We start from the raw sequence: 18,783 nt of genomic DNA, 5'->3' as shown, positions 1-18,783 counted from the left end.
CACAGTGCAGAATGATCCAAACACTTTGTTTTTCTTTGGAGAAAAGTGTTTAAAAATAGAGTTGTATGGGGGGAAGATGTGATAATGTAAGTGCTTTGGACAAAGAAACAGTTGCCCAGCACCCACCAGGACCAGCCCATTAGTTTCRTTTCAGTGAACTTTYGGCCTCTCAAATCCAGGCATCTAGTRCAGGTTCCCTTTCCAGTCACTGGAGAGAAATGGACATTTCTGGGAGATAATTCAACTCATCTAACCTCACACCTATTTGATGATGGGGTGAATCTCCTTCTAGGAGAGTCTCCCTCTCTCAGTATCTGCCCTGTCATTATCAGCAGGTGAGATACTGAGTCCTGCCAACCGCTCTAGGAGTTTAACAATCCGTTCTCGAATCTGCTTTGTCTTTATGCCGTAAATGAGTGGGTTGACCATGGGAGGGACTGTCAAATAGAAATCAGCCACCAAGACTTGGGTGTGAGGATTCAAGCCAAGGGAAAACATCTGCAGGTACATGGAGAGGAGGCCACCTATGTAAAACAGCAGGATGATGGAAATGTGGGACCCGCAGGTGCCAAGGGCCTTGAGGCGTGCCTCCTTGGACGGCAGCCTTAACAYGGACCTGAAGATCATACCATAGGAGAAGGTGATGAAGATGGAGTCTGACCCCACCAAGAGTGTTGCCACAATGATGCTGTAGAGATTGCTGGTGGATGGGTCGGCACAGGCCAGCTCCACCACAGCCATATGCTCACAGTAGGAGTGAGGGATGACTCTGGTTTTGCAGTAGGGTAAGCTGGTGAGAAGGCACATCAAAGGGATCATGACAGCAACTCCTCTGGCTAGAGACAGCAGCCCTATCTGGGTGGTCCTTGAACTCGTCAGGATGGTGGTGTATCTCAGGGGATTGCAAATGGCTATGTACCGATCAAAGGACATGGCCAGGAGCACCCCCGACTCCACTGCTGTGAACGTGTGGATGAAAAACATCTGGATGAAGCAGCCCTCAAAAGCAATTTCTCTTGCATCCAGCCAGAATACACCAAGCATTTTGGGAACCACAGCAGTCGAGAAGATGAGGTCAATGGCAGCCAGCATGGACATGAAATAGTACATAGGCTCATGGAGGCTTTCATCAAGCTTTACAGTGAGAAGGATCGTACTATTCCCCAGCAAGGTCATAATGTACATAAAGCAGAATGGGATGGAAATCCAGATGTGGAGAGTTTCCAGGTCAGGGATGCCCACCAGGAGAAAAGGCAAAGAGTAGGTGCTGGATTGGTTGGTGACTGAGATAGCCAGTGTAAACCAAGCCAGCTCTCTGTTCTGGACTTCAATTTCCTGAAACACACTGACAGAAGGGTTAGGGTTTTGTTATTGTCTGTTTGATTATAAAACTGTTTGCGCCTCRCAATTTTCACACGTCACACAATTTTATTGCATTTATTTGGGGCCTCTTTTATCTACAATGAGGCTTTTAAACTGCTGCTGTGGTCAGGGATGCCTTCTGCTCCCCCTTCCAGACACTATTTTGTCTCTAACATTTGCAGCGTGCGTATCTGCCTGATGGCTCGAGCCATAGAATGTTGTTCTATAAACATGCCCACAGCAAAAACTGAGATGAGAGAAAATGATTTTCCAAGAGACAGCCATTGCTAAGGTTAGTCAAGGAGGGCACAATTAAAATGATACTACCCATACACACGTATACAGTCCATGAAACTGAGGGTCAGAAGAATGCAAAATACTGTCCTGGGTGATGTTCATGTCACAAACAGTGGAGTTATACCCATTTTTCCTCTCCAAAGCCCAATAACATAGATTTTTCTCTAAAGTAAGTTTTCCTGAAAGATATTCCGTCAGTGCCAATTTGTGGGCATCCAGAGATGGAGAAGTTGCATCCTTTGGCATTTTGTCTCAAGTGCTAATCATTTGCATGGCTATAACCACATGCTTTTCTTCCCATTTGGCATTACCATTCCTTCCAGCCATAGCGTCCTACTCTACCGTCTACACTTGGCCAGACAGCCCTTTATGGCACAGTATTTCCATTCCATGAAGGTACATRCTTCCTATGACTGAAGAATTATTCCTAATACATTGAAGGTCTGTACCACTATCTCTTTGTCTTTTTGAGAGGCTTTTTTTTTCCCGCATATTTCCAAGATTTCCAAATATTTGGGGGAAAGTCTCCCCATTTCCCTCTTATGCATGCAAAGTTTCACTAGCTCATCGGGCCTCAGTACTGTCCTCAGAGTGTGCCATGAGTTGCTTTCCAGAGTCTCTGTTTGCCAGGACACAGTGCCCCGAACACCTGGTCTACTCTCCTTGCCCTGATACTCAGCTTATTGCAGATGATCACATCTGCCAATCTCCCTATACTGCTCTGCAGGCCTCTCCCCATCGTTATTCGTGATGCAGCTTTTCCTGGGTCATACACTGATATGTCTACATTGAATATGTACGGATTTGGGGATAACTGATGAAAGTAGTACAGAACAGCTTCTCGTCTAGAGCCAGCCCTTATGGAGTCCCTGCAGAAACACAACCATTTTGTGATGATTGTTCACTGACAACTTCATTCTACAGTCTCTTAATTACCCAGTTCTTCATCCTCTTCATTAGCAGCTCACAGATGTTGCACGTTGCCAGCTCTTCCCCTGGAAGCAGGCAGCATGTTGCTTGCATAACTCCATGTGCAGTACACACACACRCAGATTCACCAAACTTGCTATCTCATAGGAAAATGAGATCAGATTTGTTTGCCAGAAGCAATCTCCTGCAAAGACACGTTGATTGCCATTAATTTGATTTGATTCCTGTTCTTTAATTCTTTATTGACCAAATCTCCTATTAACTTGTTTCTCATTTGGCAGGAGATTGCTGTCAGGCTGACCAATCTGTAACTAACCACATCATCTTCCTTTCTTGCTAAAGTAATGGCCCGAGGAAGCATGTCTCCAGCCTCCATAACGTGCCAGGACTAATAAAATTTGGCAAAACAGGCTAAAGAACTCTTGGTCCAACTGAAGACACCTTGCCTTCATCTGCTTTTATCTGCTTTCTCTCCACTTAATAGTTTCTAACTTGCATCGGACCCTGACTGGCTCCCCGTTTCATTTTTGTCCCTGGTGTTTTAAATGAAGTATTAAGGGCTCTGTTCACCTTCCTAACCACAGCTGTCCTTTCCTGTAAGCATGCCAGGGTGCAGGTTTGGCTATTCACTGCATTCTTTCAAAACATCTCTCTCTTCTCTGCAGGTTTCTTGCCTACATTCCTTCCACCTTTAAGTTTTATCAGCTTTGGCCAACCGGAACTTGATGAAACATCGGCCATGGGTATTACCTGCTGAAATGCATTTAGATCACCTCTACCAGTTCCTAGGCACACGCTGACCCTTTGTTTCTGTCATTTAATTCCTCTTTACCCAGCCCTTTACTGCAGGGAAGGGCACAAGAATGAGCCCAGTCGTTGGCACAGTGTTCTGGACACCCATTCAGGCCACAGGTGAAGCTCCAGCGCTGGAGTAATCATCCTTCAGACCATCTGAGCATCCTGACCCAAGAGCTTGTAGCTGCTCCCGTGTGTGACCGTGGTGCTTGCTCTCCTCCACAAGTTGCACTGCAGATGCAAGGAGCCTTTCCAAAATAATGCTTTGCCCCCAGTTCCCAGCTGTGAAGTCAAGCTGCCCTCCTTTCTGATTTTTGTTGGAGAGYACTTCAGTCTTTCTGGGCCATTCAGATTGGAGTTGCTAATGACCTGGAACTGAGTCGTGATCCTTCGTCAAGGGGCTGCCTGTCCCTTCCATCATCTTCACCCAGTCCCAAGCACGCTTCGGGTCATGTGAAATAATCCTGCCTCTCATGTTCTGCTTGTCTGTGAGGATTCCCGGTGCACTTGCTTATTATTCCTATGCCTACTATTGCGCAAAAGCATTGCAGAATAATACCTATGACTGAAAATTTAACCTGTTTTACTTGTTTCAGCCAATTATTTATTGGTTTGTGCAAAGAAAAACAAACTGACTCTTTACCATTTAACAATTTCTGGGTCTAGTTAAAAAGTTTGATATTAGTTGTTTACTTTAACTCAAGGCTTATTTTTACCTGAAAAATACTTTTAAAAAATCAGAATTCTACAGATTTTGGTTTGCAATTTATTTTAATAAAAAAAATTATGATATACATTTCAGAGAACTGACCTTTTCAAGAGGATTTCCAGGAAGAGCACAGTCATCTTTTTCCTGACTCAAACTGTGTGCATACACAGAGCAAACACTAAACTCGCCTCAGGCTCCAGTCCCACGGCACTGGAATCAGGTTGCCATATCCTGTGGGCGACAGAAGCCCGGCTAATGTCAGGCCACTGGCACAGCCGCCCACCCACCTCAGCTCATCCTTCACCTCAAGGATGCTCACACCAAGAAGAAACTCCTCTCTATGTGAAGGCCAGGCTGCAGGTCTGGGCATAGATCACCCAAACAGCCCTGCTGGGAGTTTCCTCCTAGAGAGCAATTCCCATGGCTACCAGCCTTCTCCAGACATCACCTACAATAATCTCAGCAAAGAGGCTGGGTTTAGTCCCAAGTCAGTTTTCGCTCATCTAATTTCTTTCTCAAATGGCAGATGTTTGGAGGTGACCAAGTAAGAAAGGAACAGAGTGAGCAAGTTGTCTCCAGAAGAAAGACCTTCTTCCCCTTTCCATCCAGAGAAAATGCAAGTGCAATCTCACCTCCGGCTGCTGCCGGATCGGTAGCGCTTCTGACTCTTCCTAGGGCCATGCCATGTCATGAGCTGTGCTACCTCTCCATCCTCTCCCAGCCCAGAACCATAGGCAGCACTCTAAGAGCCAGGTTACAAGTTTCAGACTGGTGCTCTGAAAAATACAAATTCAGGATAGCCGAAACATTTTGACATCTGTTTTTTTCAAGTTGCCAGGAAGGAGTGCACCAGAAAAACACCACAAAGACAAGATTTCTGACATCCGGAGAATGACACCTTTGGACTGATTTTGAATTTGAATGAATTGCACTGAGGTTCATTTTTAAAATAATGTAAAATTTCAAGGTCTAAACAGAACATTCTGGGTGGGATTCATGTGAACAAATACAAGTGACATTTGTAGACGTGGTATCTGTCTACATCTGGAGCTAGCCTTCCAGATTTGCAAAATATCTGTGGATAGAAACAGTGCTTTTAGGGCAGTATTCATCACAACCTAAAGCTGATACCTGCTATAGTCAGAGGAATGATGCACATCCACCAGTCTCTCTCCCAGAGCTGTAAGGGAGATGGTGGTGACTATGTGGACCTCTGGCTTTCAAAGTGTTCATGGAGGGCGAGAGGTGTTCCAGTTCCTTGCTGTCATACAAAACATGCCATGCAACTATGCATGCTTTTCTTCTGAATCTTTACATTAACAGAGCCAGTTCCCTACCTTCCCTCTGCTCCTCCTCAGCCCTCAGACCCAAGGAGCATTCTGGCTCTTATCAGTCCAAAATACTGCCTGCAGAATATCTCATCACCCAAGGCCAGAGATAGGCTTTTCATGTGCTGACCCAGAACTGTAGGGCCACAGAATTGGTCCTTGTGCCTGCACTTTCCAGATAAAACCTGTCATTTCTGGAGGATCTGACCTGTCCGAGCCCTTTCCAGATGAATCCTGGATCCCAGGACAGGAAGATTCTAGCACCCARCAGTGTCACCTCACTCAGGATGCTGTGACATCCAGACTGGGTCTGCAAATCCTGGCTAGAAGCAGCTGACTGGCACAGAGAGGGCTCAGAGAAGTCTGGGAAGCAGCTGATCTACTGGCAGCAAAAGTTAGCCCCACTCAGGACACACACTCAGACCTATGGCATGCTAGGATTAGCTGTTACTGAATATATGGTCACTACAGCAAGACACTGGATTAGTAAGTATTCCCAAACCACTCAGTGTTTACTTTCACTACTATGAGGTATGGAGATCAGGATCATGCATCTCCCCACTTTGGTTTCCTCATCCAGCTTGTGCAATCTATTGGATTGACAGAGTCCTTTAAAGAGTTCAGGATGTTTTCTCSCCATCATCATCTGCTTCTAGCTGTTCCTCCAGACTATGGGCAGGTCTCTGACCAGCTGTTTCCAGTGCTCTGCAGAATAGCTGGTGAGAGACCACTTTTCTGCTCTGAGTGACACACTGGTATACTTCACTAGGTCATCATATTAYTTACTGAATGCTTAGTTACGGTCAGCACCCACAACCCCAGAAAAGCTGGTCTGTGCTCAGGGGCAGTCAGCCTTTTCTGCAGGAGAGGAGCCTTTTCTGCAAGAGAGGCCTCTGCACGGCTAGASGACCTGCAATGTGTGACAGTCCTCCATTGCTAGTCCTGCTAGTCTAGCAGGGAATAAAAAAAAGACAGCATAGAAGAAAAAAATCCCACTCACAACAGAATCTGTGTATTGACATAAAAATACAYAAAGCCCTAAACTGCTGCTTTACATTCTCACAGGAACATTCATGGCATTGGAACATCTCCAAACTCAACCGTGGCGGCTCACTCTTCTGTATCACCTGGAAAAAAGGACAGGAAATGTGACCCTGATATTTGCCCCATCCCAAATACCTCTTGTCACGTCACAGAGAAGGGTCCAAAGTGGCCACTAAAGCTAATGAGCGCTCTCCCCTCCCAGGGCTCTGTACACAGAGCACGYCCAGTGGGGATGAAATTGGTGTCCCCTGCTGATGAATACGCCTGGAGCACTGTTGGTTACTCTGTCAGGCGTGAACCTTCCTGGAAAACAACACTTTCAGCACCGCCCGACGGATCTGCTTGGTTCTCATGCTGTAAACGATGGGGTTCAGCACGGTGGGAAGGGTCAGGTAGAGATTGGCCAGGAGAACTTGTGCCCCCACAGATACACTGCTGCCAAATGCCTGTATATATATGGAGACCACTCCAGGGATGTAATACAGCAGCATCACACAGATATGACACCCACAGGTGCTGAAGGCCTTCCTGCACGATTTCTTCCTCAGGACAGCTTGAAGGATCACCCCATAAGACACAGCAATGAAAGCCACGTCCATCCCCACTATAAGGGAGGATCCAGCCAYGCTGTAAAGGTTGCTGGGCCAGGGATCTGCACACGCCAGCTTTGCCACGGCCACGTGCTCACAGTACGAGTGGAGAACCACACAGGACCGGCAATAAGACAGATTTGTCATCATCCACGCCAAGGGAGCCATGAAGAGGAGACCTCTCCCCACAATGGCCAGACCCATTTGGATCATTGTCTGGCGATTCTAGACAGCTTGGTACTTGAGAGGGTGACAGATTGCAACGTAGCGGTCAAAGGCCATGGCCAGGAGCACTCCCGACTCCTCCGATGTTGTGGAGTGAACAAGGAACATCTGAACAAAACAGGCCACGTAACCAGTCTCCGTAGAGTCCAGCCAAAAGATGCTCAGCATCTTGGGGACAGTGGACGTCACCATCACCAAATCGATGACTGCTAGCATGGCCAGGAGGCAATGCATGGGGTTACGCAGGGAGTCATCCAGCCCAATGACAAGCAGAACCACACCATTTCCTACCAAGGCCATGATATATCCYGAACAGAAAAGGATGCCCAGGTAGGTGTGGAAAGCTTCCAGGCCAGGAACACCCACAAGGAGGAAAGAGAAAGAGCTGCTGTTGGGGCACTTGAAGGGGTCCGAAGCCATGCGGGAGAATCTTRCTTTTGTGCTTAGGAAAAGGGAAAATATAGCAGCTCAGGAGCCTGAAGGTGTTCAGAACTAAGACTGAGAAGGTGGGGACAACGAAGCAAGCCACGAGCCAAAACAGGAATCCTCGTTATCGTGATGTATGAGATGGGAGTGCTACAGCGTAACAGGGCTGGGTGTGGGGAATGGATCAGAAATGTGGAATAAAGGGTACTTTCACAGTTTGCAAGTTACTATCAAAGAGGAGCAAAGAGAAGCACAGAGTTACTATCAAAGAGGAGCAAAAAGCAAAGAGGAAGATCATCTTTCTGCTTGTGCCACCCGGGATGACCAGCGTGCTTTGGCAGCACACTGCTTGCAAAAAGGCTTGTTTCTTTATCAGTTGCTTACCACCACTCACTTAACATCTTGAGATATGCTATGAAAGGAGGGCAAATGGTCAGTGGCTTGGAATGAAACTCCTGTGAACAGAGCTTTTCCTTAGCTGTCTTGGCTTCCTTGCAATGAAAGACGTAGGCTCAACATAGGAAGTTCTTCCAAATTTGTAAGGCAAATGGTGGTCTCAGAACATGGCCTGGGACATCAGCGAGACCATGAAAGTGCCTTTCGCTATGCTGTCTTCATTCTGTCGTTCTCCCATGAGAAAAGCCTGTAAAACTAGGAAGTAGCAAGAGGGAAAGATTCATTTCTGGGATTTTATTCTGGCTGGAGAAGCTCGAAGGTAACGCAAAAACACCACAGAAAAATCCTGGAGAGACAAGAAGGAGAAGAGTATGTGTTGTGGGTAGGAGCTACACATTCATTTGTGACTAAACATTGCTACCGCTTCTGCTGCATCTCCCCGCAAAGCTGCAAAGACCACRCAAGTGCTGACAGCACCAGGCACCTCTCCGTTAAGAGAAATGGCTTGCGTGATCACCCATCAATCACCTTTTAGCAAACAGCAAGCTATGGGGTGGCCCATGAGTGAGAATACTCATGCTAGTGACAGCACGGAATAAAATTCATCTGTGTGCAGCCCACTCCCAGCATCATTTGACTAAAACCAGGCACGGTCAGTGTCACACTAATGAGAAGCAGAAGCTAGACTCATTCAGAATAGTAACAAAGTAGATTTTGGGAGACAACTAACTAAGGAAACACAGAGCTTGAACTTTCAGTGCCAGCGAGTAGACTTTTGCAGGATACCCCCACCTGAACTAGGGCTTAACCCTGGGTGTGGGGCTCCTGCGAGAGCTGCTGGATCAAAAGGCCAGTCAGAACAGAAATGCTCACCTTCTGGCCTAAAAGGCTATGAATCAGGACATTCTGCAGACTGAAGCCAAATTAAAAAGCTTCTTTAATTATTGCATTCTACACCCTGGTAACCAGCAGCTGCAGGAGYTGGATGTGACCCCAAATTTGCACAGAGCGGTAAGGCTGACCAGGCTGACCGGGTGCATGTTCCAGAGCAGCCCCCACACTGGCAGGGGCAGGCACCAGCCTTGCAGACTGGCCCCTCCTGCAAAACAGCACTGTGAACCCTGAGATGCTGCAAGCTCCAGCTCAGCTCACCTACCTCTGACCATCTCTGCGAGGGTGTCTCTACACGACCCCAGGACACGGCTGAGCAGCCTGAGCACACCTACCTAGAGCCATCGGAGATGCCCAGCGTGTCCCTCCCTCGGCCCACGCTCCCTCTCCAGCGGGTGCAGGTCCCCTGCAGGCCCTGGGTGACTGTCTGACTCCCCCATATGGATGCCTGAGGGCATCTCAAAAGGCTCCAGACATCCAAATAAGGGGCAGCAAAATGACACCCTAAGAGTCCAGAGGAGAGGGAGAACGTTGCCAAYGGAGCCTAGCAAGGGCCTCAGCTCACCAGATGTGGGGACCTGCCCTAGGGTGAGCTGAGCTGCTCTGCAAGATTGACTGACCCCACGGCTAGGTCCCCACCAACTGCAGTCATGGCTTAGGCGCTTACTGCTCAKGCACACAAGCACACTGGGCACCTACCTGCAGGCACCTACGGGTAAGCATCTGCAGCCAGAGCTGAGTCCCCAGGTGCCGACACTGGAGGGAAGAATAKTTCTGCTTCCAGAAGCTCTGCTCCACAAGCCTGGCACAATCACGCAGTAGCTTCCATACCGTTATCAGCATGGTAGCAGTACTGAGGAAGCCTGATCACTGGCCAGGACTTGGCCTGGGAAASRGGAAAACAGCCCAGAAGGGCTCTAWAGAAACTCCCGGTCCCGTCAGCTGAGAAAGCTAAGCACGGGTGCCTGTCTTCTCTGCAGGGCTGCCACCTGGACGGCTGCAGCAGTGCGTCTCTGTGTAGCACAAAGCGCAGCAATGCTGGAGTGTTTAATCCGCCTCCTGGGATTCCCCGGGGAGAGGACAGGAGGAGGACACAGGGATTCATTGTCTGTTTTGTGAGGAGACGGAAAATTTCAAGGGGACTTCAGCGTCTTTCATTAGCTCTCCATCATCACGCCATACCGTCGAGGTCTCCTTTCTTCTCTCGTCAGTCACATAAAGCCATGCTGCCCCACATAAGGCAAGCAGATACACTTRGGTCACTGCAGGCGTTTGAGCTGCATAGGGCCACATAAGCACGGTACTGAGAGGGGCGGTCGAGAGAGCTTCCCCCCAGGCTGTGCCCAGCTGAGCTCCACTTCTGCTTTGCCCTTTCACTTTTGCCTCCACTCTCAGGGCTTCGTGATGCCCGCAGCCTGGGGGGTGTGAGATGCAGAGACAGCTTCCRTTGCAGCTCCATTTTGTGGAGAGGTCCCCAGGGAGCTGCGCTGCCCCAGGAACTCCGTTCCAACCAGCCAGCCTTAGAGAGCCTGGGGGGGGGGGGTCCAGCATTGCCTTGCCCCAAGCACGGAGTGGGAGGCGCAGGCCTGAGGCAGCGTGAGTGCCTCAGCCCTGAAACTGGGGAAGCTTCAGTCTGCCAGAGCTTCTGCCTCAAGGCAGCTCCCACGAGCTGCAGCTGAAAGCCTGCTCAGGACAGGGCCTTTCTACCATCCATCATTCAGGTCCCTGGACTCCAAGCACTGTGTCCCCTTGTCAGCCCTGGTGCCACGCTCTCAGGTGTCCTTTCTTCCTGCCCTCTCCTCCTTCCAGAGACCAGTATCTTCTCCCCGTCTGAACAAGTCCATCCAGGCACAAATGCACCCACTCCTCCACCCTGCAGAGGCCTCAGGGTGTCGGATGTTTTTCAGCCCTCCTTTCCAGACACACAAAATAACATCGTTCTCTTTGCCTGGAGGGAATGTCTAGGCTGCAAGGTCAAGTGGCAGGGGTGGGATGTAGTGTTACACTGTAGGTTGGGAGAGCACCTTTAAGCAGGACTCTTCTATGTTTAGGCTGTTGTAGACTTCACTTGAGCTGTTGAAATGTCTCTACTGCAGATCAGGACTTCTTGGTATGTCCAGGGCAAGACTGTCTTCCCAAGAGAGCGCTCGTGTGCTTCTCGCACACTTGGAGACCTGCTGTGTCATGCATGTTGGGGTGCTTATTGCTCTTGCCTTGAGGAGATTCCTGGCTGCTGATCTGGCCCCACYGTGCAAGCAGACACTGCCCCGGAGTGCTTGCAGATGGAGACTGGCCAGCCACTCGGATCAACACAGAGAGAAAACACAGCGCTCACACAAACACAGGCAGCGCCAGTGACCCCATCCTTTCCCCGCTTTGGCTGACCAGGATGAAAGCCTTTAGCGGAAATTCTGTGCACAGATGTACACATACAGGGATCCCTCTCATTGCTGGCCCTGGACACACAGCCTAGCCAGAAGCTGGCCCTGGGTCCCATGGTCTCCCAGAYGCATCACGCACAGACACAGACACGSAAGCAAATGTCTCTCCAGCAGCTGGAGACCTATGGCCTTGCCAGGAGCCAACCTCCAGACCCCACGCTCTCTCCAGGAGACAGCTTGGACTCCCTGGTCCCACCAGTAACAAAACCCTTAGACCCTCTGCTCTCTCCAAGATCCAGCTCAGACTCATGGTCGCTCCAATACCAGGCTCCCAAATTTCTTACGCTGGTTGTGGGTTGGTCCAGCTGGATATGTGCTAGTGGTCGTGTGTTGCCGTGCATGCACTGTGTRCACGCCCTGCGGCCTCTCCAGTGCCAGCACCCTGTGTTCATCAGCCCCTGTGACCTGTGGTCCCAGTGCAGTGGGTGGCACTCAGACACACACCCCTGTGCACATGGAACAGGGATCCTCTCTCCCAGGAAAGTAGTTAGAAATGGAGTTTAATGAGAGCACAGGACAGACTGTGAGTCAGGGCATGGCCAGACAGGCATACAAACCAGCTCCCTGTTCACACACAACTGGCCCCTTTTATCTCCTTATCCCTGTTTTCCCRTGGTTGTTTCCCACACCTCCCATCCACCTTGCCTSCTCCCTTTCCCCACCTTTGATTTGTTCACTGCACATCCCATGATGAGTCCCGCACAATCCCAGACTGCCCTTCCCGGTATCCCATAATGAGTCCTCCCCAAGCAGGAGCTCCCCTCAGCCTGTAAGGTGACCCAGGAGACCTTCTGCCCATCTTAGAGGTCTCACGTCAGGCCATGGGCTCATTGTCCCCCTGGGACAGCTGCGTCGGGGGCTCTGCTACTCCARAGAGGTTACTGGGAAGCTCCCTCCTGCCTTGCTCCTCTGCTCCTTCATGTTTATGGAGATGAGTCTTTAATCACATAGACAGACAATCTCAGCACCCCACAGACCTGTTCCTGATGCAGTGACGAAGCTCCCCTGTGACAGGATAATATCCATCACGAGAAGAAGGCTAGGTGYGATGCAGAACCTCTGCTGCAGCCATAAGTAGGACAGATGTGGGACAAGGCACAGAGAACAGCAAGGCCCTCTGCTGTCCATGTCTGCCTCCCACCGCAGCACTTCTCATGTGCAGAGGGACCCAGCAGCCATTTCTAAAATCTCTAGTGTGATCGTACATGTTACACAGTGAAGAACTCTTCAAAGAAGTGGCAATCAGGTGCTACTGAACTCATGATCTGGTGTAGTCCCACCGTAGCGATGGGGAACAGAGGCAGGGGAGATTCAGAGTGGTATTCAGGTAATTTTCTTTGGTGACAGTGAGAGATGAAAGTGCTGTGTTGTGTGAGTTCAGGGAGGTATTTACTGTGCGTGGGTACCTGCTCCCCGGGGCTGACAGGCCTTCGTGGAGAGGGAAGGGATGTTCTCAGATGTCCTGTGCCAGGACACGTTTGGATCTGCACTTGCAGCCTCAGCTGAGCTCAGCAAAGCATTTAGCTGCTCCTCAGCACCTCAGAAAGCAAAGCTGGACACCCCTGAGCCCTTCAGGCTGGATAAAGCACTGAGCAATCTGTTCTCACCCCACGGCTGACCCCGCTTTGAGCTGGAAGTTGGACTAGAGACCTTCCAARGTCTCTTCCAGCCTGAATTATCCTATGTCCCTATGATCCTATGTCCCTTAGTCTCCTGGCACAGCTGCACTGCACATAAATGAGCAAGTTAGGAAAATGCAGCTATTTGCAGTGGTTTGGTTGCACGAGGTCATTTTGCGGGAATAGGTTAAGGCAGTGGCTGAAATCTTTTCTTGCATTGGGAGATCCGTGGGAGCTGGACCACATAGAGGTCTCTGCCTTSTGCTAGGGCCTGGCAGGGCAACAGCTGCCTGAAGTCCTCAGTGCTGTTCTGAATTCAGTGAGTACCAACATTTCCCRGGGCACCTGTGGGCATGCTGAGAGTCAAGTAGACTTGAGGCCAAGTAGAGGTTTTCACCATTCTAGGGACAGACGGGACATTTCTTCATGAGTCCCAGCTGTGTGCCCTCAAGGCCAAGCCCCATCATTCCTCCCGCCGTGGGTCACAGTCCCCTTCGGAAGATCACTCTGAGTGCTCCATCACGAATCTGCTTTGTCTTGATGCCGTAGATCAGGGGGTTGAATGCTGGAGGAACAAGGAAGTAGAGATCAGCCAGTAGGACCTGCACATGGGGCAGGAGTTCCTGGCAGTACCTCTCCACGTACATGGAGAGCAGCCCGGGGATGTAGAAGAGGGCCATGATGCAAAGGTGTGAGCCACAGGTGCTGAAGACTTTTTTGTGGGCTTCTGGGGAGGAGAGGCTGAGCACGGTTCGGAGGATGAGCGCATATGAGAGGGCTATGAGCAGAGTCAAAGCCAGCCACGTAGGTGGAGATGGAGAGGCTGTAGGTGTTGCAGAAGGCAGTGTCAGCACAGGCCAGTTTGAGCACGGCCATGTGCTCGCAGTACGAATGGGCCACGACTGCCGGACCACAGAAAGGCAGGCGGCGAATGTGGAAGGTGAGGGGGCTCATGAAAACCACAGCTCTGAGCCAGGCAGCAAAGCCCATGGTAGCCACGACGGGGCTGGTCAGGATGGATGTATACCGCAGTGGGTTGCATATGGCCACGTAGCGGTCAAAGGCCATAGCCACCAGCACCCCCGACTCCATCGCGGAGAAAGCATGAACAAAGTACATCTGCGTGAGGCAAGCATCCAGGCTGATGGCAGTGGAGTGAAACCAAAAGATGCCCAGCATGTTGGGGGTGATGAAGGTGGACATCACCAGGTCGATGACAGCCAGCATGGACAGGAAGAGGAACATGGGCAGGTGCAGGCTGGATTCAGCCTTTATCACCCACAGGAGGCTGCTGTTCCCAGCCAAAGTGATGATGTACATGATACAGAAGGGGATGGAGATCCAGYTGTTTTCAAAGAAATTGTGTTTTTGTTATTGCCACAAATACTTCAGTAAAGTTGCAAAACAGGATGGGGAGGAAGAAAAATGTGTAGGGTCAACATCAGGATGAGTGCATATTCACCTAACACACCCATTTGCAAAGACACACCCCTCATAGCCAGACACCAAGCTCAGGCAGTTGCTTAAAACTAGGAAGTGAATATATGGAGGGTTACAAGGTGGGCAGAAAAGGTATGTGTGAAAGGACAGACTTTAATTTCTAAGGTGGTAACAGTCTTCTGTGAAGTGCTGTGATGAAGAGGAKAGTCATGAGGTGACATAAACATGTGGAGAACCAAGCATATGGGTAGAGTTGACCACCATTATTTTTTCATTCCAAACAGGAATGTTGAGTTCACTTTCTAAAACTAATTAGTTGCACCAGTGACATTCTTTGTGATGATACTTGCGTTCAGGGTCTAGTCAAGGTGGTATAAAGAGGATCCAGTTTTTGCARAGGATGAGATTTTATTAAGTATCCAAAGGGAGGATGTCAAGGGGATRGGGACAAACTATTTTCAGTAGTGCCCTGTGACAGGACTAGAGGGAACAGGCACAAACTGAACCACAGGAAGTTCTGCCTGAATATATGGAAGAATTTCTTTACTGTGAGAGTGATGGAGCACTGGAATAGGTTGCCAAGAGAGGTCTCCTTCTCTGGAGATATTCAAGGCCTGCCTGGATGCCATCTGGTCTAGCAGGCTCTAGGTGACCCTGCTTGACTAGATGATCTCCAGAGGTCCCTTCCAACCTTACTCATTCTGTGATTCTGTGCTTTAGAGGGTCTTTCTACCATGAAGCCTGCTTTTTGCTGCTCTGAACTACATTCCATCCTGCCTGGCACTAGGGACCAGCTGGAGTCAAGACCCCTTCCACCCGACCAGGTTCACCGCCCATTCCTGGACTGGCTTGCTCCTCATCCCATAGATGCACAGGCTGAACATGGGAAGCACCAGCATGTAGAGGTCGGCTGTTAGGATATTAAGGTACATGGGGATGGTCTGGCCCCAGCGCTGGGCATAGAAGGAGAAAAGCGCCAGTGTGTAGAAAAGCTGGATGACACAGATGTGRGAGCCACAGGTACGAGAGGATTTCAGGTGAGCCTCTTTGGAGGAGAGGCTTGTGACCGCCCTCAGGATCAGCATGTAAGAGACAGTGAGGATGTAGTCTGAGGACGGCATCTGAGCCCATCACAACRGTGGCAGCAGTGATCCCATACATGTTATTGGGTCAGGTGTCCTCACAGGCCACCCTCACCACCATGTGCTCACAGCAGGCATGGGCAATGACATGGGGGCTGCAGTAGGACAGGCCCTTCACCATACATGTCAGAAGGATAATGAAGCTGAGGYCACGCAGCACAGTAGCCGAGAACAGCTTGTGGTGGTGGCGGGGGCTAGTCAGGACGGCAAAGCAGTGCTAGGGCTTGCAGATGGCCAAGTAACAGTCAAAAGCCATGGTGAGCAGTAACCTTGACTCCATTGCAGAGAAGCTGTGGGTGAAGAACATCTGGACCACAGAACCCTCAAAGACAATCTTGTGGCACTGAAAGCAGAAAATACTGAGGAGCTTGGGCATGGTGGAAGTGGTAAGCACCAATCGCAGTCAGCATGGAGAGGAAGTAAAACATGGGCAGGTGCAGGTTTGGGTCCATCCTAATGACCAGGAGAACTGTGATGTTCGCCAGCACTGCCATGAGCTACATGGTGCAGAATGGGACGGCAATCAACCTCCAAACCTGAGATGCCTGTCAAGATGAAGGACAAGGGGCTAGAGTGATTCAAGCATGACATGGTACACCACCACAGCAGTTGGGAGTGAAGGCACAGGAACAGCTGGCATAGACAGGGAGAGGAATGAACTACAGGAATGCCACATGCGGAAAACCCTCTCCTGTCTTCTCAAGCACACAGACCTTCAGTCATATCATCATGCCCCTTGTCCAGGTTCACTCAGCCACATCATCCACGGGATCCAAACATGCAGGTTCTTAGCATGAATGTTTGGGGGTTGTCTGGCCTCTCCTCTCATTCTGGACTGGCCTCTGACTGTTGTCCCTGCCTATCCAGTCCAAAATGTGGAATTTAGAAACAGAGTCTGCATCCATTTATTTGCCCCTAGAGGGAAGATCTAGAATACGTTGGGGCTGGCAGCTCAGTGGCACTCTAATAACCCTACACTTATGCAGTTTGTAAACCAGATCCTGTTCTGAGACCAGCATGTCCCACGTGAGTCCCACCCTGGAAAATTGCAGTAGATATTTATTTTCACTGCAAACATTTGTTCCCCAGAGCAATTTTGCTATGAGACCTGGTCCCCGTGTAATGAACACACTGACTAAGTGCATTCCCTAGCTACACGCTCTTCTTCAGGCTGGCACTGTCAGCTGCGGGGCTGTCTCTGCTGGAGCYGAGCCCAGACAGCTTTGATGTCGGCCCTGTCTGAATGGGTTTCCCACTCGTAGAGTCTTGTGGGTCTCCTGCATTAGGAAGGAAAGCTGGTGTCACCCAAAAAGGAAAGAGAGCAGTCCGCTGCAAACTGGAATAAGGCTGGTCCAATTCCTGCACTGACCCTCACACAGTGCTTTCTACTCCTTACCCTCAAAGCCTTGCTAAAAGAGGGAAGTGCTGTGAACCAGCTCTGTTTTRCAGGGGAAAGAGAGGCACAGAAGGGTTAAATTAGCCAGCTGGCAGTACGGCCATGAGAAGCAAGTCTCTCGGGTACTTGGACCTTCTGTTTTCCACAAGCCAAAAGGCTAGACTTCATCACCTTGGCACTCCAGATACTTGACTTCCTAGACCTCCAAAGCATTTCATCTCTCCTCCAAACTGCTTTGAGTCCTCCTCCACATGACCCAAAACAAGAGGTGTTTCAACATCTGTTACTAGGGGTTGCTATTTGCAAGCTAAGATCAAATASTGAAACTAGAACTATGAGAATGCTGTCAAGACCATGTAATAGTTTACTGCAGAGTGAGGACTCTGCAATGCAGTAAGCTACCTTGGCTATAAATTCTGGGAGGCAGAGCCACAGCTGGTGCAAGCCAACCCAGCAGGAAGTGAGGCTCATGCCACAATTAGTAATGTGGAAAGGGCAAGCACGYGTGGGATCCTACAATCCTCTGTCCGAACAAAACACACACTTACTTCTTCCTCTCTCTCGCTAGTACTTAATATACAAACCTAGTGTCCTGCTCTGGGCACTGATACTTGTAGCTCATCTTAAAGAAGACTTGGTGTGGTGGGGAGGCTCACTGTGGACAATGCAGAGATGAAACAGCGCAGCATGTTGTGCTCTGCACACCACTTCACAGTTTCTGCAGCCTCTCCCATGCTCGTGGTCTCTGCCCCTCAGTTGCAGCGCTGTGAGCGGACAGCACTTAGCGAGGCAGAAGGTGGCCCATGCAGGCAGCATGAGAGCTCTCGCAGAGCTGGAGAAAACTTGTGGGGAGTACTGGAACTTGTGGGGAGTACTGGGCACCGGGGATGGTTGGCTGGCTCTCGCCATGGTGGGTGGAGATGGTGGCAGTAATGGATTGCTTGGGTTTTGTAAAAGGAGAGAGGGAAAGTCACCTAGGAGTCTGCCTTAGGGATCAGCCATTCATTGGCCCAGGCAAACAGCTTGGAGGGAATGCAAATCACTGTCCTTCCTCCATTTGCTCTTGCAAGGTCCTGTTAGCATTTCTCCGAAAGGCAAGAGTTAACGTTGGTCTTCTGGAGCTGAACACGGGAGGGTGAGAACTGCACGGAGATTCCCTGCTGGTTTGTGAAATCTTCCCCCTGGAGGCAACGGAGCTATAAACTCTGCAGCTGCAGCTCGGCCGTTGGAGTCTGCTCAGCAGGCCGGAGGGACTGAGGTCCTTTGCACAAGAGCCTTTGCAGAAGAYGAGCKGTCACATACTCACAGCTCGTTCAGAAATCTGGTGAGTCCTCTCCGGGAATCTGTTCCCACGTGCACTGCTATGCTCCTATGCGTATGTTTGGGGCAGGGAACGGAGTGAACGAGAGCAGAGGAGAGGGGCAGTTTGAAGCAAGCCCTGATGTAGGTCCRGATCTGGAGTGGGAGGGGACAAAACCCAACTTGAGCTCTTCTCATTTATGGTTCTATTGTTGGTGCAATCTGGGAACTGCAGGCTGACGCGAAGGGGTCTGCACTCAGAGAGCTCAAGAAGGGACCCAGTTTTCACTAGGATCCTGTTAATTCCCCTTCTTGCACCAGAAGCTTATAAGCTCAAGGCAGGATGAAAGTACCAACCTTTTGCCTTGCGTGCGGGTTGCTGGCTGGGGGTAGGAGCTCACAGGCGGGTTCTCTTTCTAGCTAGGCTAGAAAAAAGCTTGTGCTGGGTCAAAC

General features: G+C 50.0%; 2 protein-coding genes and 2 pseudogenes across 2 annotated transcripts; all 4 read right to left on the bottom strand.

The window, feature by feature from the left end:
* Nucleotides 1-288: 288 nt before the first annotated feature.
* LOC146591356 (olfactory receptor 52K2-like) lies at nucleotides 289-1,200 on the bottom strand. Its single transcript, XM_085313082.1, has one exon. The coding sequence runs from the start codon at nucleotides 1,183-1,185 to the stop codon at nucleotides 289-291; it is 897 nt and encodes a 298-aa protein (XP_085169208.1). The 5' UTR covers nucleotides 1,186-1,200.
* Nucleotides 1,201-6,752: 5,552 nt separating this feature from the next.
* On the bottom strand, nucleotides 6,753-7,700 carry LOC146591355 (olfactory receptor 52I2-like). Its single transcript, XM_085313081.1, is given in 1 exon segment — nucleotides 6,753-7,700. A coding segment is annotated over 1 exon segment (948 nt).
* Nucleotides 7,701-13,535: 5,835 nt separating this feature from the next.
* Nucleotides 13,536-14,373, bottom strand: LOC146591354 (olfactory receptor 52K2-like; annotated as a pseudogene).
* A 920-nt stretch (nucleotides 14,374-15,293) lies between these two features.
* LOC146591353 (olfactory receptor 52E2-like) lies at nucleotides 15,294-16,226 on the bottom strand (annotated as a pseudogene).
* Nucleotides 16,227-18,783: the final 2,557 nt, after the last annotated feature.

This window comes from Rhea americana, unplaced genomic scaffold (genome assembly GCF_003343005.1).
Source record: "Rhea americana isolate MKP2758 unplaced genomic scaffold, rheAme1 scaffold_376, whole genome shotgun sequence".
NCBI lineage: Eukaryota > Metazoa > Chordata > Aves > Rheiformes > Rheidae > Rhea > Rhea americana.
Note: the sequence above shows the minus strand (reverse complement) of the source record. Positions and strands in the feature narration are given on the sequence as shown.